The sequence below is a fragment of the Gadus macrocephalus genome, chromosome 18 (assembly GCF_031168955.1).
Source record: "Gadus macrocephalus chromosome 18, ASM3116895v1".
Taxonomy (NCBI): Eukaryota; Metazoa; Chordata; class Actinopteri; order Gadiformes; family Gadidae; genus Gadus; species Gadus macrocephalus.
In genome coordinates, this window is record NC_082399.1 from 20321163 (window position 1) to 20339312 (window position 18150).

General features: G+C 39.5%; 1 protein-coding gene and 6 non-coding genes across 7 annotated transcripts; all 7 read left to right on the plus strand.

Annotated features, from left to right (window-relative positions):
* Positions 1-1587: 1587 nt before the first annotated feature.
* trnam-cau (transfer RNA methionine (anticodon CAU)) lies at positions 1588-1660 on the plus strand. The gene has a single exon. It is a non-coding gene; the product is annotated as a tRNA-Met (tRNA).
* Positions 1661-3884: 2224 nt separating this feature from the next.
* Positions 3885-6583, plus strand: LOC132447005 (uncharacterized). Its single transcript, XM_060037608.1, has 6 exons — positions 3885-3950; positions 4255-4393; positions 4588-4726; positions 5135-5238; positions 5385-5906; positions 6547-6583. Exons 1-6 carry the CDS (start codon positions 3944-3946, stop codon positions 6581-6583), a joined length of 948 nt encoding a protein of 315 aa, XP_059893591.1. The 5' UTR covers positions 3885-3943.
* Positions 6584-12100: 5517 nt separating this feature from the next.
* Positions 12101-12173, plus strand: trnam-cau (transfer RNA methionine (anticodon CAU)). Its single transcript has one exon. It is a non-coding gene; the product is annotated as a tRNA-Met (tRNA).
* A 1088-nt stretch (positions 12174-13261) lies between these two features.
* Positions 13262-13334, plus strand: trnam-cau (transfer RNA methionine (anticodon CAU)). Its single transcript has one exon. It is a non-coding gene; the product is annotated as a tRNA-Met (tRNA).
* A 1088-nt stretch (positions 13335-14422) lies between these two features.
* On the plus strand, positions 14423-14495 carry trnam-cau (transfer RNA methionine (anticodon CAU)). Its single transcript has one exon. It is a non-coding gene; the product is annotated as a tRNA-Met (tRNA).
* Positions 14496-16744: 2249 nt separating this feature from the next.
* Positions 16745-16817, plus strand: trnam-cau (transfer RNA methionine (anticodon CAU)). Its single transcript has one exon. It is a non-coding gene; the product is annotated as a tRNA-Met (tRNA).
* A 1088-nt stretch (positions 16818-17905) lies between these two features.
* On the plus strand, positions 17906-17978 carry trnam-cau (transfer RNA methionine (anticodon CAU)). Its single transcript has one exon. It is a non-coding gene; the product is annotated as a tRNA-Met (tRNA).
* The last annotated feature ends 172 nt before the right edge of the window (positions 17979-18150 follow it).

Sequence of the window (18150 nt, forward strand, 5' to 3'; positions counted from 1 at the left end):
GCGCAGTAGGCAGCGCGTCAGTCTCATAATCTGAAGGTCGTGAGTTCGAGACTCACACGGGGCGCAGAGCTTCAGAAACTAACTACTATCATGCATTGTGCAAATGTTTGTAAAAAAAATCGGATATCAGTGCCAGGTGTAAAGATTCTTGATTTCCAGAATATCTTAAAGGCACCCAGTGCAACTTTATGTAAACATTCAATGAAAAATAAACATTCAATTTCTAGTCTTTTTTACACGTAGTAAGTTTCAATAACTCCATACCATTACATATCGACATTCAAGGAGCAAAGATGAGACGTCGTTGTGTGGTGAGAACTGATAGAAAATCGTAAACAACAACAATCGCCGATGGGGAGAAGCCATTTTTCCATTGACTGGAAGCCTGCTTTATTTATTGTAGGTTACAAAAAATAAAGAAAATGGCGGCATTGTTGTTGTTATCGATTTTCTATCAGTTCTCACCACACAACGACGTCTCATCTTTGCTGCTTGAATGTCGGTATGTAATGGTATGGAGTTATTGAAACTTACTACGTGTAAAAAAGACTAGAAATTGAATGTTTATTTTTAAGCCTCGAAAGTTGCACTGGGTGCCTTTAATATTCTGAAGGTATTACATGTGAGAATCTTGTTGCTTCTGAGAAGAAATGATTTGACAGCCATAAAACATGGCATTCCTAATTGAGTACAACAGTAGTTGGATTTATCATATTGATTTAACAAAATATGTGTTACGTGGATTTTTATTATACTTAATATCAATCTTTGCACAAAAATTGCTCTAAGCCTGAGTCTTGCTGTTCGCTGGTTCCCTCGTTGGTGCAGTAGGCAGCACTTCATTCTCATATTCTGAAGGTCGTAAATTCGAGCCTCACACGGGGCACAGAGTTTTAGAAACTATCCAGTATCATGCATTGTGCCAATGTTTGTAAAAGAAATCGGGTATCAGTGCCATGTGTAAAGATTCTTGATTTCCAGGTTATCTTAATATTCTGAAGGTATTACTCATGAGAATCTTGTGGCTTCTGAGAAGAAATGACTTGACAGCCATAACACATGGCATTCTTCATTGAGTTCAACAGTAGTTAAATTTTTCATATTGATTTATCATAATATGTGTAACATGGATCTTTATTATACTTGATATCAATCTTAGCACAAAAAATGCTGTAAGCCTGACTCTTGCTGTTCAATGGTTCCCTTGTTGGTGCAGTAGGCAGCACTTCATTCTCATGATCTGAAGGTCGTGAGTTCGAGCCTCACTTGGGGCACAGAGTTTAAGAAACTAAATTGTATCATGCATTGTAAAAATGTTTGTAAAAAAAATCGGATACCAGTGCCCGGTTTAAAGATTCTTGATATCCAGGCTATCTTAATATTCCGAAGCTATTACTTATGAGAATCTTGTTGCTTCTGGGAAGAAATGACTTGACAGCCATAAAACATGGCATTCCTAATTGTGTACAACAGTAGTTCAATTTGTCATATTGATTTAACATTATATGCGTAACATGGATTTCTATTGTACATTAAATCGATCTAAGCGCAAAAATTGGTATGAGCCTGAATAGTTATGCTATGGCTGCCTCGTTGGCGCAGTAGGCAGCGCGTCAGTCTCATAATCTGAAGGTCGTGAGTTCGAGCCTCACACGGGGCATAGTGTTTTAGAAACTAACGAGTATCATGCATTGTAAAAATGTTTGTAAAAAAATCGGATACCAGTGCCCGGTTGAAAGAAACTTCATTTCCAGGCTGTCTTAATATACTGAAGGTAAGACTTGTGAGAATCTTGTGGCTTCTGAGAAGAAATGACTTGACAGCCATAAAACATGGTATTCTTAATTGAGTACAACAGTAGTTGGATTTATCATATTGATTTAACAAAATATGTGTTACGTGGATTTTTATTATACTTAATATCAATCTTTGCACAAAAATTGCTCTAAGCCTGAGTCTTGCTGTTCGCTGGTTCCCTCGTTGGTGCAGTAGGCAGCACTTCATTCTCATATTCTGAAGGTCGTAAATTCGAGCCTCACACGGGGCACAGAGTTTTAGAAACTATCCAGTATCATGCATTGTGCCAATGTTTGTAAAAGAAATTGTTTATTGTTTATTGTTTATTGTGGATCCCCATTAGTTGTCGCAGAAGCGGCAGACTAGTCTTCCTGGGGTCCAATTAAAATCAGAACATACAAACAATTAATCATCACTCAAATACAGTAAAAGTAGTGACAAAACTACAAATACATAGCAACAGTCAAACAAACAAACATAATTCATTGAGCGCCAAGCCAAGTCAGAGTCCCGAGTTCACATTTAACATAAATAAAAATAGGATTTAATTTGCCTCTTGAATTCCCTCTTCACAGGTATAACACGAATGTGCGAAGGGAGTATATTCCACAAAGAAATGGACCTATAGAAGGATGTCCTCCTCATTGCATTACTCCAACAGTGTGGGAGCACAACTAGCCCTGCTGTTGCAGATCTAGTACCGTATGAATGAGCATCAGAGCAAAAAACAATTTCATTAAAAAGAGCTCTAGGAACATGAGTGGAAATTACATTCTTAATAAATATCAAGGACCTAATGGATAACCTATCAAGAGCTTTAGGCCACTTGAGATCAGAATGCATCTGATCTACATTTGATCTGTAAGATCTATCAAGGGCAAGTCTAGCAGCCCGGTTTTGTACAGTTTGTAGTTTGCTTAGGTCAGTCTTAGAGGCAGAGGCCAAAATAACAGAACAATAGTCGAGATGGCATAATACTAATGTTTGAACAACCTGTCTCCGTAAAGTAGCTGGTAAGTAGGTGGCACATTTCCGGACCGTAGCAATGCTCCTACTCATCTTGGCAACTATCTGCCTAACATGATCAGTCCAGGACAGAGTGTTACAAATAGAAAGTCCCAGAAGCTTTAACTTGCTCTCCTGCTTGACTGGCTGACTAGAAATCTGCAGATCAAGCATAGGCTGACTGGCTACATTATGCCGAGATCCAAAGACAATGCTGACAGTTTTTGATAGATTTAAAACAAGTCTATTTGCAGTAACCCAATTGACCACTGCTTTCAGATCTTGTGACAGAACGGACTTAAGTTTACAGCATGAAGATGCAGAATAGTACAGTGTAGAATCGTCAGCGTATAAAACCAAAGTGGATTCTTGAATAACAAGCTGGAGATCATTCGTAAAAATTGAAAATAAGAGCGGACCCAAACAACTTCCTTGCGGCACACCACAGTCTATGTTAATGCTGTTGGACAGAGTACCATTCAAGAAAACCTGTTGAGTTCTGAAAGATAAATAATTTTCAAACCAAGAGATTGCCATAGGTCCAAAACCATAATGCGTGAGTTTTTCAATCAACAACTTATGGTCAATTAGGTCAAATGCAGCGCTGAAGTCCAACATGACAGCACCAGATAACAATGAATTGTCAATCCCCCTTAACCAATCGTCAGTCATTTTTACCAAGGCTGTGCAGGTGGAATGACCCTCTCTGTAGGCATGTTGTGCATTACTTATCAAATCATTCTTAGACATATAATCATGAATTTGGTTATATACAATCCTTTCTAAAATTTTACTCAAAACAGGTAGGATTGTTATAGGTCTACAGTTAGGACCACTGAATGTTGATTTGGTATCTTTTGGTATGGGAATAATTTTTCCTTCTTTCCAGATTTTAGGACAGGTTCCATTAGATAGACAGGAATTAAATATGTGACATACAGGAAGAGCTATATAATCAAGGGACTCTCTAAATCGACGCCACTTCGACCTGGGCGGGACTTACCGGGACTTTACGTCCTACGTCACTCGCTATGGGTCACTCGCTGGGAGTGCATGTGTGCGCGTAGCCGTTTGTCTCCGGGATCTGTGCGCGTAGCCGTTTGTCTCCGGGATCTGTGCACGAACGGTTGTGTCGAACGCGATGGGGGGTGTGTGACATTCCTACAGTCTGTGATGATAGGCTATATTTCTACAAATGACTTACTATTACTAGCGATTAACATGACGAAACAACACGAACTAAGCTAACATTATATTTCGACAAATGACTTACTATTACTAGCGATTAACATGACGAAACAACACGAACTAAGCTAACATTAGACTATAAAGAAAACACTTTTGGCGGGTAAAGGGTTAACTGACTTCAAAAAGTCAACACTGTCAATGGTGAAATTGTCCAGATCATTAGATTAACATTAATCTTTACTCTTTTTCTCGAACATCTTATAGATCCACCCTGGGTACCGTCGTATTTTAAAATAATAAATACAAGCAATGGATACATTTCTGGATTTGTCCAGACTCAAAAAGAATTGGAGAGTCTGCTGGAGGTCCACTCAAGGGCCACACTGACATCGTTTGTCAAATGGTAGGTGTAAGACCAGAGTGTGATGTATGAAGGAAAAGGCATTTGATGGATGGTTTGTGTTGTGTTTATGTTTTTTTTTAATTCCATTAACATTGAGAAGAACAAATAAGCAAATATTCATTCTAATAAATATTAATGTAGCCTAATGAAGTTTGGGTAATTATAAAAGCCCCTTTCATATTATCCTACTATAGGTCTGAACACATAAAAGATGGCACCAAAGAGAGGCATCTATGGCAGGTGGAGGATTTCAATGAAGACACCCCTCTATGTGTAAAGAAAAGAATGGTCCTTGCTTGTCAGCATGGCAGAGCTCGACAGAAAAAAGAAAAGGTACATTGGTAAACAGTATAGTAAACAACCCCTCCTGTCTGGACAGAGAAACTTTGGTATGTGGGTCCTGTAGACTTATAATTGAACACCCCTGATCTAAAGTAACACACACTCACACACCCCTGTTACTTTAGATCAGCGGTGTTCAATTATAAGTCTACAGGGTCCACCGACCAAAGTTTCTCTGATTCGAGGGTCCAGACAGGCACAGGTCAACTGTTCAAATGACATGAAAAACAGAATTACATAACATTTTGTGGATTTAATAATTTTTTGCTGCAATGTCTTCAGTTTTAATGGATGTCTAATAGGTGCAGGCCTATGCAAAATCTACACCTGACTTGTCTTGCACTGGTACAACTTGAAAACCGACATTGTATTGAAAATCTCATTATTTATCTTGTCTAGGAGAAACGTTCAGCAGAGCATGTATACACAAAAAAACGTTTTCATGTCCAAAATGGGAAGAAGTTGGACTGCCCAGCTAAACTTTTCATTCGGCATGTGCTGAGGTAAGCTTTTTTCAACCGCTCTGTCTCCTTTGCAGGAGAAATCCAGTGTGAATCGATCAATAGTGAAAGTGATCTGATTGATCAATATTGTCAATCAGACCATGGGGTAGATTAATTTTTGCTTGCTTGTTTGTTTTGCTTTTTAGATATGACTCATTCAGTGTGAGAGGGGATGCCACAAAATCCCATAAAGAAGACACTATGAGAAATCTTAAGATAGCACTTCAAAACTCAGAAAACCCACCAACCTCTACATTCATTCATCTAAAAATTCCTCTATTGGAAGTTCACAATCATACAATTGGAGCAGGATCCTGTTTTTCAAGACCGATCCATCCAAAACTAAAAAATCAAATTCAGGTGATGGTCGGACAAGGGATAACTAATATAGCTTTCGTGAAGAGAGCCTTGAAGCAGTATGTGCTAAATGACTTGTGTGGAGAGGATCTCCAGCGGCCGCACAACAACGATGAAGCATATTTTCCATCGAACACAACTATCCAGAATCACATTCACATGGCATTAGTGGCTGGTCGTTACTCTGCGCTGGATCAGGAGAATCTTGCAAAGAAAGTGGCAGAATGGAAGGTTGAAGATGAGGGCAATCGTTTCTTTTCATACATCAGCACCACAAACAAATACGGCTCCTGCAGCGATATGGGGAAATGGTTCTTTTGGATGCCACATACAAAACCTCAAAATATTCCATGCCACTGTTTTTTTTGGTTGTTCGAACCAATGTTGGCTACAAACCTGTAGCAGAGTTTGTATGTGAGAGTGAAACTACAAAGTCCATTGCAGAAGCACTGGACATCTTGAAGACATGGAATCCTCAGTGGACTCCAAAGTACTTCATGACAGACTGCAGTAACACACCTATGTGCATTCCACAGAGAGCAGGCCTGGCTCCGCTGGACTAAAGATGGTGAGATCTAGTAACGTGCAGAGATTGTATTGGAATCTTGTGTGTTTTTTGCAACGGAAACAGTGAATACTGCCTGTATGACCAAATTATTATGATTGTAGGAAAAAACAAGCTTGCCGACAGGGAGCAGTGAGACCTGTTGACACTTCTACGCAGTATTGCTTGGGCCAGGACAGAGGAGAGCTGTTTGTTAGCATTAGGGACATTGAGGGACAGTTACCTATATAAAGACAATCAACAAGTGATGACGTATGTTGAGCAGAGATGGCTTGCCATCAAAGAGGTTAGACATTGTCATTGATTAAATGTGTGTGTGTGGGGGGGTCTAGCTCAATTGCTGTAAGTGTGGTGTGTGTTTGTGTATGTGTTGTGTAATGTGTTAGGATGTGTGTATATGTTTTGAAGAGTGGATGTGTGTAGTGACAGTATAGTCTGTATGTGAATATTAGATATAATTGTTATGTATGTAATTATTTGATATAATTGTTGTCATCACTGTTTGTTTTTTTTGTTTGTTTTTTTCCAGAAATGGTGCAGAGCCTATGCGCCAGAGGCATTTAATGTGTCAGTCACCACCAACAATGGAGTTGAAACCATGAATAAAAATCTGAAGGCATTCTACCTGAAAATCTCAGGTACTGGGACTCTCTCTTCTCTACTGGGAACAGTTGTTCGAGAATTTATTCCTGACAAAATGAAAGGCTACGAGCGGCTGAATTACAATCAATCCACAAGCCACAAGAGCTACAATGAGGATGTACCAGAGCACCTCAAAAACCGACCAAGAGATGTGGTCCTCCACTGCTTGAGAAGCATCAGTTCTGCTTCCCATTTCACTGCTCAAGATGTTGTGGATAAAGGTGATGGTACATGCCTAGTCAGAAGTGAGCAATCTCCCCTCTTTTACTCCGTCAACCTTAGAGGGCCGTTGTGTGAGTGTGGTGCATTTCAAGATTCTTACCTACCATGCAAGCACATGATTGCCATTTTTAATTTCACCAACTACTCATGGGATTTTCTCCCTTCAACGTACACAATGTCGCCATATCTTACCCTCGATACCTTCGAGGATGGAGGAGGAGAGAGGATGCTGGATGGAGGAGAGAGGATGCTGGATGGAGGAGGAGGAGGAGAGAGGATGCTGGATGGAGGAGGGGAGAGGATGCTGGATGGAGGAGGGGAGAGGATGCTGGATGGAGGAGGGGAGAGGATGCTGGATGGAGGAGGGGAGAGGATGCTGGATGGAGGAGGAGGAGAGAGGATCCTGGATGGAGGAGGGGAGAGGATGCTGGATGGAGGAGGGGAGAGGATGCTGGAGGGAGGAGGAGGAGGAGAGAGGATCCTGGATGGAGGAGGGGAGAGGATGCTGGATGGAGGAGGGGAGAGGATGCTGGAGGGAGGAGGAGGAGAGAGGATGCTAGATGGAGGAGGAGGAGAGAGGATGCTAGATGGAGGAGGGGAGAGGATGCTGGATGGAGGAGGAGGAGAGAGGATCCTGGATGGAGGAGGGGAGAGGATGCTGGATGGAGGAGGGGAGAGGATGCTGGAGGGAGGAGGAGGAGGAGAGAGGATCCTGGAGGGAGGAGGAGGAGGAGAGAGGATGCTGGATGGAGGAGGGGAGAGGATGCTGGAGGGAGGAGGAGGAGAGAGGATCCTGGATGGAGGAGGAGAGAGGATGCTAGATGGAGGAGGGGAGAGGATGCTAGATGGAGGAGGAGGAGAGAGGATGCTGGATGGAGGAGGGGAGAGGATGCTGGAGGGAGGAGGAGGAGGAGAGAGGATCCTGGATGGAGGAGGGGAGAGGATGCTGGATGGTGGATGCAGAGGAGAAATCATGGTAGACAGATTAAGGATCAAATCGGCACAGGTTGCAATGAGAGAAAAACTGAAGAAGTTAACGGATGACTCGTATTTGTGTGATGATTTGGAGACTTTACAACAAATGACTGTAGCTCTGGAAAATATGACACAAACAATTGAACAACTGTGCAAGAGAGAGAATGGACTGATTCTTAATGAACTGGATGACATTGTTATGTATAAAAAACATGATCTTAGGGCACTGCCAGTTCGAAAGCACAAATCAAAACTGTCCAGAAAACGAAAATGGACCCAAGGTACAGTATGTTATGTTTTTGCTTATAATAATTGCTTATAATATTTGTTAAAATGCAAACATGTCAAAACGGCAATGACTCTGTTCTCCACCATACTTGCCCCCTGCATGCTTAATACTTGCCTTCCACTCCAGGGTTCCTTCTGCTCATTATAATTTACTGTCCTCTTTTACATGTTTTATTTGTACAGCTCCCTTGTCGCCCCTAATCGAACATTGCGAGGAGGAGACACTGGGCCACAGCTCTTCTGCTGTCCTGCACGGAGCTCGGCAAAAAAATCCCTAGCTAACCCTAAATATTTATATTAAACCATTTTGCAACAGGCAACTGTGTGTTGGTGTGTCTTATTGCTTCCCACGTCTGCGTCTGCATCTTTCCCACTCCTGGCTAATAGTTTCAGCTTTTGTACTGTATATCAGAAATGATCACCCTGTACCACACTGCTGACTTGTTGATGATTTGTGAGCACTCACGCATTTCTCTAGGTATCTTAAGTTTCCTACTGGAGTCATCAAAACTTTGGACTTTGTGTTATTGTAAGAAATATTGTGTTGCAAAAACTAGAAATGTGCGAGTATCTGTCACTCGCGATGTGTGTGCAGTCCAAAATGAAAGAAAAACCTTGCATCACTTGGGAATCGAACCCCCAATCAGCAGTCTTTAAACGTTGGTCGTTGGTAACTGTAAACAAAGAGATCGCATTTTTTTTAACTGCTAACTAACAAACGGATTTATGCGTTCACTGAACAAAGATTATGGAAATAAAAGACCACTTTTCCATCAGAAAAATCATCAGAACCGTTATTACCAACCCATAGACGCTATCATCAGAACCGTTATTACCAACCCATAGACGCTAAAAGCGAAAACCTTTCTCACATGCACACCCATCGCGAGTGACGGCTATGCGCACACAAAGAGATCGCATTTTTTTTAACTGCTAACTAACAAACGGATTTATGCGTTCACTGAACAAAGATTATGGAAATAAAAGACCACTTTTCCATCAGAAAAATCATCAGAACCGTTATTACCAACCCATAGACGCTATCATCAGAACCGTTATTACCAACCCATAGACGCTAAAAGCGAAAACCGTTCTCACATGCACACCCATCGCGAGTGACGGCTATGCGCACACAAAGAGATCGCATTTTTTTTAACTGCTAACTAACAAACGGATTTATGCGTTCACTGAACAAAGATTATGGAAATAAAAGACCACTTTTCCATCAGAAAAATCATCAGAACCGTTATTACCAACCCATAGACGCTATCATCAAGCGAAAACCTTTCTCACATGCACACCCATCGCGAGTGACGGCTATGCGCACACATGCACACCCATAGCGAGTGACGTAGGACGTAAAGTCCCGGTAAGTCCCGCCCAGGTCGAAGTGGCGTCGATTTAGAGAGTCCCATATAATCAACAGCTATTCTGAGTAATTTACCATCAATACAATCTATACCAGCAGAGTCTTTAGAAATGGATCGTAACAATTTTTCAACCTCCTTGATTTCAACCGAATTGAACTCAAAAGTACACTGTTTGCCTTTCATTATGAGATCATCAATGAGCAGACACGATTTGTTCTTTACATTTGTACAAAAGCCCCCCCTCAAATTTTCAACTTTTTCCACAAAATACTTATTCAGGTAATTTGACATATCCTTAGGCTTAGAAATAAATACACCATTATCAGTTTCAATGAAGGATGCAGAAGCATTAGTACTCCGACCGATAATATCATTCATCACTTTCCATAATTTCTTACTGTCATGTTGGGCTCTATCAATCCTTTGCCGATACAATTCTCTCTTTTTTTCTCTGTTCACCTTCGTAACTAGATTCCGTATTTTACAATATGCACTTTTATCATTGACTGAACCAGAGGCAATAAAGCATCTTTTTAGCTCATTTCTTTGTTTCATTAAGTTCTTTAACTCCTCATCAATCCAGGGAGCTCCATTAGGCTTGACAGTGAATTTCTTAAGTGGTGCATGTTTGTTTACAATGGGTACGAACAAATCCATAAAAATATTTAAAGATTTTTCAGCATCAGGTTCAACACAGACTTTAGACCATTGAGCATACTTGACATCTTCTAAGAAAGCATTGTTGCTGAAATTCTTATATGACCTAGCACAGATTATCTTTGACTTTGCTTTTGGGATCTTTGACTTTCTGGACACAGCAACCAGGTCATGGTCACTGAAGCCAACTAACAATGACATTACCTTGGAACACCTGTCAGGCACATTTGTATAAATATGATCTATACAGGAGGATGATTGAGCTCCATCTCGGTTCAGAGCATTCCTAGTTGGTATGGAAACAATTTGACTCAAATGACAAGTATTGGTCATATCAAGCAACCTTTTCTTCATAGAGCAGCCATCTTCAAACCAGTTCACATTAAAATCACCAAGACAGTACATTTCTCTATTTTCATCTGCAACTCTGTCAAACATATCACAGATTCCATTGAGATATTCTATTCTAGAGTTGGGTGGTCTATAGCAACAACCAATCAGTATTGGGCTAGTATGGGGTAAATTAACCTGTAACCACAATGCCTCAATGTTGTCATTCATCAAATCAGGTCTTAGTTTTACTGGTATATGATGTTTCACGTAGATTGCCACGCCCCCGCCAAATCTATTTCTATCTTTTCTGAACATGGAAAAACCCTCAATTGATATCAATGAGTCATCAAATGTACTATCCAAGTGTGTTTCAGTTATAGCCATTACATGAATTCCATTGTCCATCAATTTCGCTGAGAGTTCATGTGTTTTATTCCTCAAGCTGCAGATGTTTAAATGAGCTAATGCCAGGCCCTTAGGAAGACCCGATTTGGAAAAAGTCCCATCAATGCGTGAACTAGCCATAAAACAAGTCCAGCATGCCAATACACAGGCCTACTGGGATTGTGACATTAAAATAACCAGGGAGTGATGCTGGAGTCTCTGAACAGTTGATTATTGATGTACAATTTGTCGACTACCAGGGCAACGCGGCTGTTATGGCTCCGATGTTCTCTCATGATAGGGAAAAGTACTTTACGCCTGTCATGTATCTCCGGAGGGAATTGGTCATTCATGCCGAAGGAGGTGTTCCTCAGCTCTCTGCCCCTCCCCTTGACAAGCTCCTTCTGCTGATATCGGGTATCAGTGGGTATCAGTGCCATGTGTAAAGATTCTTGATTTCCAGGTTATCTTAATATTCTGAAGGTATTACTCATGAGAATCTTGTGGCTTCTGAGAAGAAATGACTTGACAGCCATAACACATGGCATTCTTCATTGAGTTCAACAGTAGTTAAATTTTTCATATTGATTTATCATAATATGTGTAACATGGATTTTTATTATACTTGATATCAATCTTAGCACAAAAAATGCTGTAAGCCTGACTCTTGCTGTTCAATGGTTCCCTTGTTGGTGCAGTAGGCAGCACTTCATTCTCATGATCTGAAGGTCGTGAGTTCGAGCCTCACTTGGGGCACAGAGTTTAAGAAACTAAATTGTATCATGCATTGTAAAAATGTTTGTAAAAAAAATCGGATACCAGTGCCCGGTTTGAAGATTCTTGATTTCCAGGCTATCTTAATATTCCGAAGCTATTACTTATGAGAATCTTGTTGCTTCTGGGAAGAAATGACTTGACAGCCACAAAACATGGCATTCCTAATTGTGTACAACAGTAGTTCAATTTGTCATATTGATTTAACATTATATGTGTAACATGGATTTCTATTATACATTAAATCGATCTAAGCGCAAAAATTGGTATGAGCCTGAATAGTAATGTTATTGCTGCCTCGTTGGCGCAGTAGGCAGCGCGTCAGTCTCATAATCTGAAGGTCGTGAGTTCGAGCCTCACACGGGGCATAGTGTTTTAGAAACTAACGAGTATCATGCATTGTAAAAATGTTTGTAAAAAAATCGGATACCAGTGCCCGGTTGAAAGAAACTTCATTTCCAGGCTGTCTTAATATACTGAAGGTAAGACTTGTGAGAATCTTGTGGCTTCTGAGAAGAAATGACTTGACAGCCATAAAACATGGTATTCTTAATTGAGTACAACAGTAGTTGGATTTATCATATCGATTTAACAAAATATGTGTTACGTGGATTTTTATTATACTTAATATCAATCTTTGCACAAAAATTGCTCTAAGCCTGAGTCTTGCTGTTCGCTGGTTCCCTCGTTGGTGCAGTAGGCAGCACTTCATTCTCATATTCTGAAGGTCGTAAATTCGAGCCTCACACGGGGCACAGAGTTTTAGAAACTATCCAGTATCATGCATTGTGCCAATGTTTGTAAAAGAAATCGGGTATCAGTGCCATGTGTAAAGATTCTTGATTTCCAGGTTATCTTAATATTCTGAAGGTATTACTCATGAGAATCTTGTGGCTTCTGAGAAGAAATGACTTGACAGCCATAACACATGGCATTCTTCATTGAGTTCAACAGTAGTTAAATTTTTCATATTGATTTATCATAATATGTGTAACATGGATTTTTATTATACTTGATATCAATCTTAGCACAAAAAATGCTGTAAGCCTGACTCTTGCTGTTCAATGGTTCCCTTGTTGGTGCAGTAGGCAGCACTTCATTCTCATGATCTGAAGGTCGTGAGTTCGAGCCTCACTTGGGGCACAGAGTTTAAGAAACTAAATTGTATCATGCATTGTAAAAATGTTTGTAAAAAAAATCGGATACTAGTGCCCGGTTTGAAGATTCTTGATTTCCAGGCTATCTTAATATTCCGAAGCTATTACTTATGAGAATCTTGTTGCTTCTGGGAAGAAATGACTTGACAGCCACAAAACATGGCATTCCTAATTGTGTACAACAGTAGTTCAATTTGTCATATTGATTTAACATTATATGTGTAACATGGATTTCTATTATACATTAAATTGATCTAAGCGCAAAAATTGGTATGAGCCTGAATAGTTATGTTATTGCTGCCTCGTTGGCGCAGTAGGCAGCGCGTCAGTCTCATAATCTGAAGGTCGTGAGTTCGAGCCTCACACGGGGCATAGAGTTTTAGAAACTAACGAGTATCATGCATTGTAAAAATGTTTGTAAAAAAATCGGATACCAGTGCCCGGTTGAAAGAAACTTCATTTCCAGGCTGTCTTAATATACTGAAGGTAAGACTTGTGAGAATCTTGTGGCTTCTGAGAAGAAATGACTTGACAGCCATAAAACATGGTATTCTTAATTGAGTACAACAGTAGTTGGATTTATCATATCGATTTAACAAAATATGTGTTACGTGGATTTTTATTATACTTAATATCAATCTTTGCACAAAAATTGCTCTAAGCCTGAGTCTTGCTGTTCGCTGGTTCCCTCGTTGGTGCAGTAGGCAGCACTTCATTCTCATATTCTGAAGGTCGTAAATTCGAGCCTCACACGGGGCACAGAGTTTTAGAAACTATCCAGTATCATACATTGTGCCAATGTTTGTAAAATAAATCGGGTATCAGTGCCATGTGTAAAGATTCTTGATTTCCAGGTTATCTTAATATTCTGAAGGTATTACTCATGAGAATCTTGTGGCTTCTGAGAAGAAATGACTTGACAGCCATAACACATGGCATTCTTCATTGAGTTCAACAGTAGTTAAATTTTTCATATTGATTTATCATAATATGTGTAACATGGATTTTTATTATACTTGATATCAATCTTAGCACAAAAAATGCTGTAAGCCTGACTCTTGCTGTTCAATGGTTCCCTTGTTGGTGCAGTAGGCAGCACTTCATTCTCATGATCTGAAGGTCGTGAGTTCGAGCCTCACTTGGGGCACAGAGTTTAAGAAACTAAATTGTATCATGCATTGTAAAAATGTTTGTAAAAAAAATCGGATACCAGTGCCCGTTTTGAAGATTCTTGATTTCCAGGCTATCTTAATATTCCGAAGCTATTACTTATGAGAATCTTGTTGCTTCTGGGAAGAAATGACTTGACAGCCACAAAACATGGCATTCCTAATTGTGTACAACAGTAGTTCAATTTGTCATATTGATTTAACATTATATGTGTAACATGGATTTCTATTATACATTAAATCGATCTAAGCGCAAAAATTGGTATGAGCCTGAATAGTTATGTTATTGCTGCCTCGTTGGCGCAGTAGGCAGCGCGTCAGTCTCATAATCTGAAGGTCGTGAGTTCGAGCCTCACACGGGGCATTGTGTTTTAGAAACTAACGAGTATCATGCATTGTAAAAATGTTTGTAAAAAAATCGGATACCAGTGCCCGGTTGAAAGAAACTTCATTTCCAGGCTGTCTTAATATACTGAAGGTAAGACTTGTGAGAATCTTGTGGCTTCTGAGAAGAAATGACTTGACAGCCATAAAACATGGTATTCTTAATTGAGTACAACAGTAGTTGGATTTATCATATCGATTTAACAAAATATGTGTTACGTGGATTTTTATTATACTTAATATCAATCTTTGCACAAAAATTGCTCTAAGCCTGAGTCTTGCTGTTCGCTTGTTCCCTCGTTGGTGCAGTAGGCAGCACTTCATTCTCATATTCTGAAGGTCGTAAATTCGAGCCTCACACGGGGCACAGAGTTTTAGAAACTATCCAGTATCATGCATTGTGCCAATGTTTGTAAAAGAAATCGGGTATCAGTGCCATGTGTAAAGATTCTTGATTTCCAGGTTATCTTAATATTCTGAAGGTATTACTCATGAGAATCTTGTGGCTTCTGAGAAGAAATGACTTGACAGCCATAACACATGGCATTCTTCATTGAGTTCAACAGTAGTTAAATTTTTCATATTGATTTATCATAATATGTGTAACATGGATTTTTATTATACTTGATATCAATCTTAGCACAAAAAATGCTGTAAGCCTGACTCTTGCTGTTCAATGGTTCCCTTGTTGGTGCAGTAGGCAGCACTTCATTCTCATGATCTGAAGGTCGTGAGTTCGAGCCTCACTTGGGGCACAGAGTTTAAGAAACTAAATTGTATCATGCATTGTAAAAATGTTTGTAAAAAAAATCGGATACCAGTGCCCGGTTTGAAGATTCTTGATTTCCAGGCTATCTTAATATTCCGAAGCTATTACTTATGAGAATCTTGTTGCTTCTGGGAAGAAATGACTTGACAGCCACAAAACATGGCATTCCTAATTGTGTACAACAGTAGTTCAATTTGTCATATTGATTTAACATTATATGTGTAACATGGATTTCTATTATACATTAAATTGATCTAAGCGCAAAAATTGGTATGAGCCTGAATAGTTATGTTATTGCTGCCTCTTTGGCGCAGTAGGCAGCGCGTCAGTCTCATAATCTGAAGGTCGTGAGTTCGAGCCTCACACGGGGCATAGAGTTTTAGAAACTAACGAGTATCATGCATTGTAAAAATGTTTGCAAAAAAATCGGATACCAGTGCCCGGTTGAAAGAAACTTCATTTCCAGGCTGTCTTAATATACTGAAGGTAAGACTTGTGAGAATCTTGTGGCTTCTGAGAAGAAATGACTTGACAGCCATAAAACATGGTATTCTTAATTGAGTACAACAGTAGTTGGATTTATCATATCGATTTAACAAAATATGTGTTACGTGGATTTTTATTATACTTAATATCAATCTTTGCACAAAAATTGCTCTAAGCCTGAGTCTTGCTGTTCGCTGGTTCCCTCGTTGGTGCAGTAGGCAGCACTTCATTCTCATATTCTGAAGGTCGTAAATTCGAGCCTCACACGGGGCACAGAGTTTTAGAAACTATCCAGTATCATGCATTGTGCCAATGTTTGTAAAAGAAATCGGGTATCAGTGCCATGTGTAAAGATTCTTGATTTCCAGGTTATCTTAATATTCTGAAGGTATTACTCATGAGAATCTTGTGGCTTCTGAGAAGAAATGACTTGACAGCCATAACACATGGCATTCTTCATTGAGTTCAACAGTAGTTAAATTTTTCATATTGATTTATCATAATATGTGTAACATGGATTTTTATTATACTTGATATCAATCTTAGCACAAAAAATGCTGTAAGCCTGACTCTTGCTGTTCAATGGTTCCCTTGTTGGTGCAGTAGGCAGCACTTCATTCTCATGATCTGAAGGTCGTGAGTTCGAGCCTCACTTGGGGCACAGAGTTTAAGAAACTAAATTGTATCATGCATTGTAAAAATGTTTGTAAAAAAAATCGGATACCAGTGCCCGGTTTGAAGATTCTTGATTTCCAGGCTATCTTAATATTCCGAAGCTATTACTTATGAGAATCTTGTTGCTTCTGGGAAGAAATGACTTGACAGCCACAAAACATGGCATTCCTAATTGTGTACAACAGTAGTTCAATTTGTCATATTGATTTAACATTATATGTGTAACATGGATTTCTATTATACATTAAATTGATCTAAGCGCAAAAATTGGTATGAGCCTGAATAGTTATGTTATTGCTGCCTCGTTGGCGCAGTAGGCAGCGCGTCAGTCTCATAATCTGAAGGTCGTGAGTTCGAGCCTCACACGGGGCATAGTGTTTTAGAAACTAACGAGTATCATGCATTGTAAAAATGTTTGTAAAAAAATCGGATACCAGTGCCCGGTTGAAAGAAACTTCATTTCCAGGCTGTCTTAATATACTGAAGGTAAGACTTGTGAGAATCTTGTGGCTTCTGAGAAGAAATGACTTGACAGCCATAAAACATGGTATTCTTAATTGAGTACAACAGTAGTTGGATTTATCATATCGATTTAACAAAATATGTGTTACGTGGATTTTTATTATACTTAATATCAATCTTTGCACAAAAATTGCTCTAAGCCTGAGTCTTGCTGTTCGCTGGTTCCCTCGTTGGTGCAGTAGGCAGCACTTCATTCTCATATTCTGAAGGTCGTAAATTCGAGCCTCACACGGGGCACAGAGTTTTAGAAACTATCCAGTATCATGCATTGTGCCAATGTTTGTAAAAGAAATCGGGTATCAGTGCCATGTGTAAAGATTCTTGATTTCCAGGTTATCTTAATATTCTGAAGGTATTACTCATGAGAATCTTGTGGCTTCTGAGAAGAAATGACTTGACAGCCATAACACATGGCATTCTTCATTGAGTTCAACAGTAGTTAAATTTTTCATATTGATTTATCATAATATGTGTAACATGGATTTTTATTATACTTGATATCAATCTTAGCACAAAAAATGCTGTAAGCCTGACTCTTGCTGTTCAATGGTTCCCTTGTTGGTGCAGTAGGCAGCACTTCATTCTCATGATCTGAAGGTCGTGAGTTCGAGCCTCACTTGGGGCACAGAGTTTAAGAAACTAAATTGTATCATGCATTGTAAAAATGTTTGTAAAAAAAATCGGATACCAGTGCCCGTTTTGAAGATTCTTGATTTCCAGGCTATCTTAATATTCCGAAGCTATTACTTATGAGAATCTTGTTGCTTCTGGGAAGAAATGACTTGACAGCCACAAAACATGGCATTCCTAATTGTGTACAACAGTAGTTCAATTTGTCATATTGATTTAACATTATATGTGTAACATGGATTTCTATTATACATTAAATCGATCTAAGCGCAAAAATTGGTATGAGCCTGAATAGTTATGTTATTGCTGCCTCGTTGGCGCAGTAGGCAGCGCGTCAGTCTCATAATCTGAAGGTCGTGAGTTCGAGCCTCACACGGGGCATTGTGTTTTAGAAACTAACGAGTATCATGCATTGTAAAAATGTTTGTAAAAAAATCGGATACCAGTGCCCGGTTGAAAGAAACTTCATTTCCAGGCTGTCTTAATATACTGAAGGTAAGACTTGTGAGAATCTTGTGGCTTCTGAGAAGAAATGACTTGACAGCCATAAAAC